This window comes from Haliotis asinina, chromosome 6 (assembly GCF_037392515.1).
Source record: "Haliotis asinina isolate JCU_RB_2024 chromosome 6, JCU_Hal_asi_v2, whole genome shotgun sequence".
Classification (NCBI taxonomy): Eukaryota; Metazoa; Mollusca; class Gastropoda; order Lepetellida; family Haliotidae; genus Haliotis; species Haliotis asinina.
In genome coordinates, this window is record NC_090285.1 from 33,598,630 (window position 1) to 33,611,413 (window position 12,784).

General features: G+C 40.8%; 1 protein-coding gene across 3 annotated transcripts in view; it reads left to right on the forward strand.

Annotated features, from left to right (window-relative positions):
- The window catches only part of LOC137287058 (uncharacterized), a 109,415-nt gene extending 97,853 nt beyond the window's left edge, over positions 1 to 11,562 (forward strand). For all 3 annotated transcript variants that reach the window (XM_067819171.1, XM_067819172.1, XM_067819173.1), the window contains 4 exons: positions 6,513 to 6,641; positions 6,833 to 6,910; positions 8,247 to 8,381; positions 8,920 to 11,562. In XM_067819171.1, the coding sequence (XP_067675272.1) occupies positions 6,513 to 6,641; positions 6,833 to 6,910; positions 8,247 to 8,381; positions 8,920 to 9,177 (600 nt within the window). In that variant the 3' untranslated portion in view covers positions 9,178 to 11,562. The remainder of the gene's footprint in view (positions 1 to 6,512; positions 6,642 to 6,832; positions 6,911 to 8,246; positions 8,382 to 8,919) is intronic.
- Positions 11,563 to 12,784: the final 1,222 nt, after the last annotated feature.

A 12,784-nucleotide genomic window follows, 5' to 3' on the forward strand; every position in this document is an offset into this window, starting at 1 on the left:
GCACAGACAGGTCATGGAAGCATCTTTATGTGTCCAAACTCCTTACCTGGCTTACAGTAGTCCAGATAAGATGCAGAGATACTCTCCTTGTACACCATCATCTCTACTGAACATCAAGTGCAGGGCCCCAATACTGAACCTCTCCACCTTCACAGGTGCTGGGATCCTAGGCAACTAACCATTCAGCCCTGAACCAGTGCTTGGCTTGTTATGCTTGCACTGACTTTGCACATGTCACATTTCAGGTTCAAGTTCTGAAAGCTGACTCAGTAAAGAAGGATCTGAAATCTCTTTGCCAGGATCCAGTAAAGAAGGAAAATGACCATCAAACATCAAAACCACCCACTATAAGGGTATGCCTCAACAATGCCCTTTATGTGGTGTTTGTTGGATATCTGTTGAATGATTCCTGTGCTCTTTTGGATTAAAAGGATGTTCCTTTTTCTCTACACTTCCTTCCTTCTTTGTGGCAATGTTCTAGCCCAACCAGTTTTCGGGACATTCATACACTAATATCTTCATCGACATTTAGGCACCCCTGATCTGACTGACTGGTGTCATGGTGCAATCAGTCTTTGTTCTTCTACTATCTTTGGTTATTCCACTCTCCTGGATGTGGTTTCCTAACAGGTGTTTGAATATTTCTGATCTGTCAGTTGGAGACATATATTTCTGTTTTCCACTGGGCTCCACTTCCTGCATCTGTCAAGTCGTACTGTTGATCTGTCAGACCTAGCATCTTGTTCTGTTGTTGAGTGTTCTGAACCTTTCAGACCGTCATTGGGGCTTGGGTGAAACACGGCCCCCAACCTCTGAGTGGGAAACGCATTACTGAGGAAGAAGAGGATTTTGATGAAGAAGATGATGATTTTATTATAGAATCTTCCACGGTAGGTGAATGTCCATGGTTATTTCTTCTCTGGTATTTACATTATGCTCCTACACAAAAGTCATCACACTTGTGTGACTGGAATGTCAAGGTCAAACATAATTTTCAGGCTTTCAGTGGTAGTTGGATGCCTGAACCACCTCTTGAGGAGCCTGTCCTGGAGGAGGTTCTGAAGGAGGCTCTGGAGGAGCAGTCAGTACCATCTGTGCCTGGCAGGGTATGTCTTGTAGCCCATCTGGACGGTGCTGGTCATTGTCGCATTGTCTGCATGGTGACTTCAATCCCAATCTATTTATGCACTAGGTGTTAAGTGATGTTAAATAATATCAATTTATGCTCAGGACATTTTTGTGTTCTGCTTTGCCCACTCTTCTTTTGTGCCATCATCTCAGAAACATGAGTAAAACACATATCATCTCACTGACATTTAGTTTGCTCTGTTCCTGAAATGCATGTCAGTGTGACATTTACAGGTTGTCAGTGGTACTTGGGTGCGAGAGAACCACAAATCTACAAGTGAGAATGCCTTCCTAGAGAAGAGCAGTCCTGCCATAGTAAAGGTACCACTGGCTAGGGTAGGTCAGTCTGTGTCTGTCATGTAGCTGTGACTGGCTGCAAGATGCTATGAGCCATCCATGGCTATATGCCTGATGGTGCTAGTTGGGTGTACCAAACAACCTAATCCATATTCCTCAAACAAAAATATTCAGATTCAGGATGTTTTACTAAATGAATAAAAATTTCAGTTCTCTCTAATATTTATTCCAGACAAAATCTGTTAAAATTTGGGTGTATGCTTTCATCACATGATGTTTCCTTTGGACATCTTAAACCCATTTGTCATCTTGCAAGCAAAGACAAGTCTCCTGGAAGAGGTTAATAGACCAGGAGAAGGAAAACATAGGTCTTAACACCTGTTAAAAGGGTTAGATGTCCAAAGTTGGTTCAGTGTGTGAAACCTGTTCCTGGTGCCCCCAACTATATAGCTGAAATAGTACTGTTGTGTGATCATACATGGTCATTATTCTTGCCCTGACCACGATGACATTACAGGTTATCAATGGAGGCTGGATGAAAAAGGACATCAAACTACCAAGTCATGAGTCTGTCATAGATGAGACCGAGGTGCTGGTAGTTCCTGTAAGGGTACATTTCTCTAAGAGTCTACGCTTGAAAGGGATGCTGATATACTTTATACCATAATATCACTAGAGTGATGAGTGTCATATCTTCTCTATCAACCTCTAGTCAGTTTACATCAGGACCACTTGGTGTACACATTGTGTCTCTGTCTCAGACTAACAAGCCATCATCGTTGGGAGTTCTGTCCAGTTCACAGGACTCACAGAAGCACAGTGTCATATTGCTTTGAATGGGTGGACCTCACACTGTGTGATGGATTTGTGATCTGTGTAACACCTTATTATATATGTTCATTATAATCTATTGTGATCATTGTCCTGTTGAAGCATGACAGTATTCACATGTTGGTGTGTTACCAAATCATGGTTATAGATTTACTTGGGTTTTGTTGGTGCCTTTTGATAACTTCGACTTTCTTCATCATTTACACTGCATTGTCTCAAAAAGTATTGGTGGGGCTGTGTTAAGGCAAATGAAGTTTCAATTCGATATGATGTGCTTGTGTTCTTCTGCATAACTCTCAGTGATATTTGACTCCACTATCGAATCCTGTGATGTCCTTTCTCATTATAACCCAAGAGACACTTTGGGATAGTTTTACAGTAAGAAAATATATCAATGTTGCAACTGAATTGATTGGTTGAGGGATAATTTGAATGCTGTGGTTCTGAAATATAACCAGCCACTGTGATGATGATTTCTGGTTTTGACCTCTAGCAAATGTTACAGTATAACCACAATGTGATGACTTTGATGAGTAACCTTTATGGTTGTCTCAGAGGGACAGTTTAGTACCTAATTATTCCTTTTTATCATTTTTTTAGTTGTGAAATCTCTGATAACTCAATCTAGATCTAAGTGAGCACTTATCAAATAGGTCTGTTCTGTCCCCTTGTCTCTCCTGATCCAACAGAAACAAGGAACAGCGACCATGACAGGTCTGTGAGACGGTTACTAATCATGAGTGGTTTAAATTTCTGCGCTTTAGTGAATGAAGAGCTAGTTGTAGTGCATGACACTGTTGCATGATACAATTTCCAGCCTGTAAGTGGCCAGACTACGAAGCAGGATCAGAGTCTCAACAGTAGTGATGACATCATTGAGGTGAAAGAATCCCGCTTCATTGAAGTGCCTCCTCCAATGGTATGTGTCTGTGTTGGCATTTGAGTCGCATTGCGTCGTATGTTGTGTGTGGTGTCTACATTCTCCCAGCAAGTGTTGTGATTCAGTATCATGCTTTATGTCTTTGACCTCTGTGGCGTCCATCTTCTCACAGCAAGTGTTGTGAGTCAGTACATTGCTTTACATTTTTTACCTCTGTGACATCTCTCTTCTCACAGCAAGTGTTGTGAGTCAGTACATTTCTTTACATTTTTCACCTCTGTGACGTCTGTCTTACAGCAAGTGATCTGAGTCAGTACAATGCTTTATGCCTTTAACCTCTGTGATGTCCATTTTCTCACAGCAAGGGTTGTGAGTGAGCATCATGCTTTCTATATCTTTGACGTCTGTGGCATCTATCATCTCACAGCAAGCATTGTGAGTCAGTATCATGCTTTACATGTTTTGACCTCTGTGATGTCCACTTTTTCACAGCAAGTGTTGTGATTCAGTACAGTGCTTTAAGTGTTTGACTTCTGTGCTGTCTGTCCTCTCACAACCAATGTTGTCTTTCAGTCTTCCACAGCAGTGCCCCCATCGCCCTTGAAGAAGACTGCATGGGGAGAGCCATCCTCACCACTACACATCTCAGGCTACAAACTTCCAGCAGAGGTAACAAGTGAAGTGTTTGATGTAGGCCTCACATACAGTTGCATTCAATAAGTTACTGCGTCTATGAACTGTGAGTATGCTGCTAACAGAAATGGCAGAAGAGGAAGTTACCAGGCATTACAATGTTCAACAAAGCATAAAATACCTATGGAGGATGCTTGCTGCAGCTTGTATGCCAACACCTACGGCTTGCCATTTGTGAAGTTTCGGCTACGAAACAACCAGATTTGAATTCTGTTGGTGTGTTTATCTTCACCAGACTCATAGATGAGTTTCACCTTGACCCCTCTAATGCAAGAGTTCATCAGGACATGTTAGCAATACTGGGTTTACTTGTGTCTTCTGTTTGGAAGGTGAAATTAGGATTATAATGGACAACACGCCTTGTTATCGACAATCAGTGCCAGTACAGTTGTAGACTGCAAGCAGTGTAGTATTTCTGTACTGCCATGGTCAGCTGTTCCTGTAGCCCCCTTCTCCATGCAACACATCTTGAGTTGGAATGATACCCATGAGTTGACCAAAACCAATCTCTAATGATAGTTCAGTTAGCCACTTGTGTAAAATGTTATACTGAGCTCTGCTTGGGATGAAGGAATTGACCTTTTTGGGAATGTTATCTAGATCTCTGTCTAAGTTCTGACACTGACCTCAACATGCAATTTTATATAGCTCTCAATGTGATACATTACATTTACATCTTCAGGTGATATTTCATTGACATGTGTGTGATGTTGCATTAAATGTATGCTTGAAATGTTTTGTTGAGCTCATTGTGAGATTATTACATTGACCTGTGAATCAAATTTTGAACATCAAATAAGCGTGTGTGTATGATATGAAACTGACCCAAAGCAGATGTCATATTGGCCTCATTTGGGAAGTTACATTGATCTCCATTGAGGGATATTACATTGTCCTCATTATTGGATGTTGCATTGACCTCCATGTGGGATGTTACATTGACCATACTGTGGGATGTTACAGTGACCATACTGTGGGATGTTACATTGACCTCCATGTGGGATGTTTCATTGACCTCCATGTGGGATGTTTCATTGACCTCCATGTAGGATGTTACATTGACCTCCATGTAGGATGTTACATTGACCTCCATGCTGGATGTCACATTGACCATACTGTGGGATGTTACAGTGACCATACTGTGGGATGTTACATTGACCTCCATGTGGGATGTTTCATTGACCTCCATGTAGGATGTTACATTGACCTCCATGTAGGATGTTACATTGACCTCCATGCTGGATGTCACATTGACCATACTGTGGGATGTTACATTGACCTCCATATGGGATGTTACATTGACCTCCATATGGGATGTTACATTGACCTCCATGTGGGATGTTTCATTGACCTCCATGTAGGATGTTACATTGACCTCCGTGTAGGATGTTGCATTGACCTCCATGTAGGATGTTACATTGACCATACTGTGGGATGTTACATTGACCTCCATATGGGATGTTACATTGACCTCCATGTGGGATGTTTCATTGACCTCCATGTGGGATGTCACATTGACCTCCATGTGGGATGTTTCATTGACCTCCATGTAGGATGTTACATTGACCTCCATGCCGGATGTCACATTGACCATACTGTGGGATGTTACATTGACCTCCATATGGGATGTCACATTGACCTCCATGTGGGATGTTACATTGACCTCCATGTGGGATGTTTCATTGACCTCCATGTAGGATGTTACATTGACCTCCATGTAGGATGTTACATTCCATGTAGGATGTTACATTGACCTCCATGTGGGATGTTTCATTGACCTCCATGTGGGATTTTACATTGACCTCCATGTGGGATGTTTCATTGACCTCCATGTAGGATGTTACATTGACCATACTGTGGGATGTAACATTGACCTCCATGTGGGATGTTACATTGACCATACTGTGGGATGTTTCATTGACCTCCATGTAGGATGTCAGATTGACCATACTGTGGGATGTTACATTGACCTCCATGTAGGATATCACATTGACCATACTATGGGATGTTACACTGACCTCCATGTTGGATGTTTCATTGACCTCCATGTAGGATATCACATTGACCATACTATGGGATGTTACATTGACCTCCATGTTGGATGTTTCATTGACCTCCATGTAGGATGTCACATTGACCATACTGTGGGATGTTACATTAACCTCCATGGAGGATGTCACATTGACCTCCATGTAGGATGTTACATTGACCTCCATGTGGGATGTCACATTGACCTCCATGTGGGATGTTGCATTGACCTCCATGTGGGATGTCACATTGACCATACTGTGGGATGTCACATTGATCTCCCTGTGGGATGTTGCATTGACCTCATGTGGGATGTCACATTGACCTCCATGTGGGATTTTACATTAACCTCCATGTGGAATGTTACAGTGACCTCCATGTAGGATGTCACATTGACCTCCATGTGGGATGTTGCATTGACCATACTGTGGGATATTACATTGACCTCCATGTGGGATGTTAATTGACCTCCATGTGAGATATTACATTGACCTCCATGTAGGATGTCAGATTGACCATACTGTGGGATGTTACATTGACCTCCATGTGGGATGTTTCATTGACCTCCATGTGATATATTGCATTGACCATCATGTGGGACGTCACAGTGATCTTTGAATTGAATGTTACATTTATCTCTGTTTACGTGTTACAGAGGCAGCAAACAAAGATGCCTTCAGAGAAGACAAAGGCAAGACCTCATGGTCTCATGGAACACTATGATGCACCTCCTGCTTACATTTTGGAGGATCCACGGATCCAAGACAGGGACCCAGATGCTGAGGTAACATTTGTCAGTGTTAGGCATTCAGTAGTTTATGCCAGAGTATCACCAGTGCCTCGATATGGGTAACTAGGAAGATCTAGTTGGAAAAAAGTGGAAAAAACAGGTTTCAAGACAAGAATATCTTTCTGTACATTTCTGCCATTAATATGTTCATGTATTTATCTTCAACATGGGTTTCCTTCTACCAGATCAAACTTCAAGAGAGGAAGAAGAGGGTGGAGCAGGTGTACAGTGGGGAGCCACACAGACCTGGACAACAGAACAAGGTCAGTCTGACAGTGGTTACTTAGTAACCAGTAGGTCAGTTACACAAAATCAGGCAAATTCCAGCATCCACTGCAGCCATCTATGACAATTTGCAGTTCCACGGAAGACTGGGTCGGTGGTGCACAGCTTGTTGCTCAGTTGTACTATTTTGTTCACATTCTGAATTCTGTAATACAAATCTTAAATAAATTTTCACCCATCTTGGTCTGCAAGCTTCACACATGCAGAAATATTTTTTAATCATTGCCGTTTTACTTCACAATCTGCAGACTGAGCATTGCCATGTCACTTTTCCATCTGCAGACTGAGCATTCCCATGTCTCTTTACCATCTGCAGACAGAGCATTGCCATGTCATTTTACAATCTGCAGTACCCGTGAAGGTCCTAGGGTAGAATAGGCCTTCAGCAACCCATGCTTGCCATAAAAGGCGACAATGCTTGTCGTAAGAGGCGACTAACGGGATCAGGTAGTCAGACTTGCTGACTTGGTTGGCATATGTCATTGGTTCACAATTGCGCAGATCGATGCTCATGTTGTTGGTCACTGGATTGTCTGGTCCAGACTCGGTTTTACTTCACAATCTGCAGACTGAGCATTGCCATGTCACTTTTCAATCTGCAGACTGAGCATTGCCATGTCACTTTACCATCTGCAGACTGAGCATTGCCATGTCATTTTACAATCTGCAGACTGAGCATTGCCATGTCACTTTCCCATCTGCAGACTGAGCATTGCCATGTCTCTTTACCATCTGCGGACTGATGGTAAGATGGAGCTTTGCTATGTTACTTTGCATTTCTAATCCCCATGTACAACATCAAAACCATTTACATGCATTGGTGAGAGTAGAAGGCCTGAAGACAAGCTTATTAACAACACTGATCACATAGCAATGCCTTCAAAGATCTGCTTGAAGACCATGCACAGTATTATGTGAAATGGCTTAACATGTTCCTGCACTTTCTTACCAGGAGCTTTCAGAAAGAAATCAATAAACAGAAGCAACAAAACCCTTTCCACAATCATAAGAAAACTGTGCAAAATGCAGAGTTGATTGTACAGTTGTGACAATATCATTAACAGATATTTGTTTCAACATTTTTGCAGCTGTGTGTTGTTGGTTGTAAACAACTTGGGTCTGAACCAGACAATCGAGTGATTGTAACCATGTGATACTATGACAGAGCATGTGTTTATGAGTCACCTTGAAAGAGTTATGATACCAGGTGATGGCAAAGAACTGGGGTCATGTAACACATCCTTTATTATGAAATGAGCTTGTGAAGACTTTGTAGGTTTGACAAGTTCTAATTAGACATCTACGTTACCTCAGGGCAGGAAGCCAGTCACAGGGAAGTTATCAGGACAAAGTCAGAAGTCCTCCAACAACAGTCAGAGGTCTGGAGGTGACCTACAGCAAGCGGACAATGAAGTGGAGACGATACACCTGTACGAGTCTCGGGATCTGGTATGTGAAACACAGTGTTGAGTAATGTTATGGTACAAATTGGAGGTATGGAGATAGGGTCAGTCTGTCTACCAATATGTGTCAGGTATAATCATAGATATGGTCAGTAGGTGTTAAATTTAAAGACAAGGTTGGCGTTGGGTATGTTAAATTACGTGGAATTTAAAGGCATGATTGGGAGTAGGCATGCTGAATTGTGTTGAATTTACATACAAGGTGATAAGTCTTCAGAATTGTGTTGAATTAAAGACAGTGTTGGTAGTAGATCTGTTGAATTGTGTTGAATTAAAGACAGTGTTGGTGGTGGGTCTGTTGAATGGTGTTGAATTAAAGACAGTGTTGGTGGTAGGTCTGTTGAATTGTGTTGATTTCCAGTAAAATGGCATGGTGTACAAAGACTGAGGAAGAGCGTTATCAAGCCTGTAATTACACATCTGTGGAATCCCCAGATTCTACAATGATGATAACATTGAGAAGGAGTAGTTGTAACCTTCTGAGCCAGGATCATGTTTGATGTCATGTTGTCTTACTTCAACAGCCATTGTACAGAGGCCGAGTCGATGACAACTGGGGGAAAGTGAAAGCTGCTGTGGAGAGGAAGAAACGGCAACAGCGAAACAGCGGTGAGCTACCAAGACATTTTGTAAATAGTGAAGAGGATTTGTCACGATATGGGAGTCGTCAGCCCTTTGGGGGCATACGGACAACAGATGTGGGGGTGCCTGTCATGTCACGTCCTCGCCAGCACAGGGAAGTCAGCAGACCTGATCCTAACAGACATTACCGGTACATGTAGACATGCAGTTGACTACTTCGAGGAAGGCACTCATGACATAAAAGCTTTTCACTTTGTCGGATGAAATGGACATTTGTAAGCTACATACGTCATTTATAAAGTTTAGAAAGGCTTTGCCAGGAGCAATTGATGAAATCTTATGATATTATTTTATCAGGTCTTTTTAAGTGATTAATGACTGTGGCAGATGAATTTGTTTGTATGATTAGATACTGAAAGGCATTACCCATCAATTCTTTCAACTGTACAACATGATTTGTTATGTATATTTGCATGATAAACATGCAGGTAAAATATTGTAACACGTAAAGATGCAAAGAAAGTGATAGAGGTCAAAACTGATTTTCTTGGTACCAGGTTTGGTGCAAATTCGATCATTGATGGGCCAGTTATTTTGGTTGATGAATTTAGATCATTGATCATATACTTTTTAATGGAAACATGTGACTTTACTGAAGTTCAGTAATTTTAAGAACAATTTTAGCTTTCATTCTTGATATCTTTGTTCAAATTTAAAATAATTTAAGGTAATTGAGATGATGCTTTTAAAAGGGTACGTGCAATTGACTGTGAAGACAACTTGCCATTTCACGGCGTGAAATTCTATGATACACCTTTATGAAAGTTTTGACCTTTGTTTTTCATAATGTCAGTTTCTCTCACATTTTCTTCACTGAATACCTCAAGCGTATTACAATGATGTATTGCTCCTGTGTTCCTAAATCTGTTATTTTTGTAATGTTGCTTAGATGTATATTTGAATATTAAGAAATCCACCAGTATATCGATCATGACTTTTTCATCACACAGTATTTGCAGCACAGTGTTTTTGAAAAAGAAATGTTTTGGAAGCATCTTCTGTTTTTCTAACTATCAACCTTTACATGATAAGAATTATTTCAATTCTGTACATATATTTCTTTTCTATCGAAAACATGTTGTAGTTACCCCTACCCTTATGAGATAATTTAGCTATGTATTGACAATCATTGCTACGTTAGAATGTGCTTTAAGTTTGGGTTGATGGTAATATTGGTTATAATGTATAAGATTTGTTCCCAACTTGGACACTTGATAGAGAAGGGATATTTTTTTTATATATACGGAAAACATGTATTGATGAATTATATAATTTCATCAGATATTCTTCTCATATTTTAACTTACATAGAAATTGAAACTGGTATACTTCTGTAGCATATTTAAAGCAAAAGTGATGTATTCACTTGTATCTGTTCTCTAAAATGAGAAGTGAGAAGTAAATACACAGATTACTCAATGTAAATTGATGCATGTTGACCAAATGAAATATGACTACAAATTTAGTAAACACTGAGCATATGACAACTAAATATTCATGGAATAATTGGATCGCTATCAAGCAATCTCACCCTTTTCACCCATACACCACGTGTAAGTCACAAGATCTTATTTTTATTATCAAATAAAACAGTGTGACGTATCTGTATTATCTGTGTGGTAATTTCAATGTCTAAATCTTTTTCAACTATGTCTCTCCATGAGAAGTAATATATGTACAGTGGTCCAACTATTATCACAGAGTGTTTGGTTTTGAGGGAATGGTTGTAGAAGTGTGTGTACCGATAAAACATTCTTTACACAACCGGTGTTCATGGCGTTCTGGCTGCGCAATTGGTATCCAGGGCCAGCATTAACAGTTCTCTACTTACACCGTGGGCGTTTGGGGTAGATTTTACACTTGGGTAAACATCACCCCTAGGATGTCATAAATGGTAACGGAGTCATCACAGCTGTGTGAGGGACAGATATAACGAGGTAAAGGTTTGTATAAATGTGACAGTCTGTTTAACTAATCAGTTTTGTGCAGGCGAATCAGAGCGACCAATTAAATGAAGCACTAATAAAAGGTTGGATTTTTATCAGTTACCTGTTTTTACATATTTTGTATTGAATATGTCCCTTGCAAGAATGCAATACAGTTTTGAATAAATGTTGAACCTCTGTTAGAAAATATTCATTACGAACTCTTAGGAAACATTTATGTGATTGTTTTTAAGAATGTGGACAAATATCAAGAGGGGGATGGAGTCACAATATGTTCCTTTTTTCATAAAAAGAATCTGGCGAAGACATTTCCACCCTGAATTCTTGGCAAAAGAATTATATATTTTTAGTGAGGGTAAATAACTTCAAGATTGTTTTGAGGCCAATGCTTGAGATGTTGTTATTGTGTTTTGTATGTCATAATGTCTCTAACAGGCCGTGTCTCCTGAGTGCTAGTGATGTATTAAACAACATAGCAGCCATTGCTGTAGGTTACAGTGCATGTACATGTATCAATATCTTATCCAAACAAAGTCATGTTCATGTTATTTTCATGCTATAAATACACTTAGTCATCATCGGAAATTGTTCTGTGTCTTTTCTATTCACTTGGACCGTCTGCCTTGGGAGCGGAAGGTTGTACTGGAAGCGTGGTACCGAAAGGTAACAGACGTCTGCTCTTGAGTGTCCCAGTTTGTCGCACGGCATTAAGGGACATAAAGCTTGGAGTCTCCTCGGGCTGTCTGGTTGGTTCGTTTGTTGTTAAACGCCGCAAACGGCAATATTCCAGCTATATGGCGGTAGTTTCTAAATATTCAATCTGGACAACGCAATGCAGTGATTAACAACACGAACATCGATCTAAGCAATTGGGATACCATGTCAAGTCATGTTAGTCGCGGCTTACTAGCATTGATTGCCGCAGACAAAGTCTAACCCGGACCTTCACTATCGAGTCTTCTGTGCCGGAGTGGGGTGTTCGTGATAAACTGCTGCCCGAAGTCTTGGATGGGATTCACTGTACAGCCGGCATCAGTCTGGACAATCAGCCACTCACATCAGACGCACGCACATGCCTATATGTTTTATAGATATTCATTGATCTGAAATCCGACGCCAAAAGGCTAATAGACCTCACATCACCTGCTGGAGAGCTGAAAATCGGTGTGATAGTGGGTGAAGCGTTCGCTCGTTACGCGAAAGACCTGGGTTCGATTTCGCACATGGATAGAATCTAAGAGGCCCATATTGTATAAATAAAGCTAAAAACCGTATAAACGCATTCGCTCTGTGGTTAAATCTACTGGCGATCACTGCATACCTATCATCTGTTGCCTGTGAGAACAGGTGAGTAGGGTGACTGGCAGTGGGAATGTACCCAATCGCATCTGGAGTAGTTCATGTTAATTACCCACTGGTTTGCCTGATCCAGACTCGATCAGGGACCTGAAGTAATAATACAGACAATCGGCGAGGTGGCAATAATCAAGAGCAGTAGTGAACTTCCCCATAGTATTATGGGAGTATCTCCGTGTGTTCCGTACGAAGGTAAGTATATCATTTCCCCGAGAAAAAAAAGAATATTTGCATGTTCTTTTAGTTTTGTAAACTAAATCACTTGGTGTCAACTACCTGTAGTGCAGTCAAGGGCTAAATCTATCCACTTCCAGTGCACAGTGACGAAGTTTTGTGTGAGTGTCTGGTAATCTGATCAATTCTTTCAGCTCAAACCCCGACATTACACCCACCAACCCTCATCCTCAGCGCCTAGACTATTGCTAAAACCTTCATAAAACCTACCT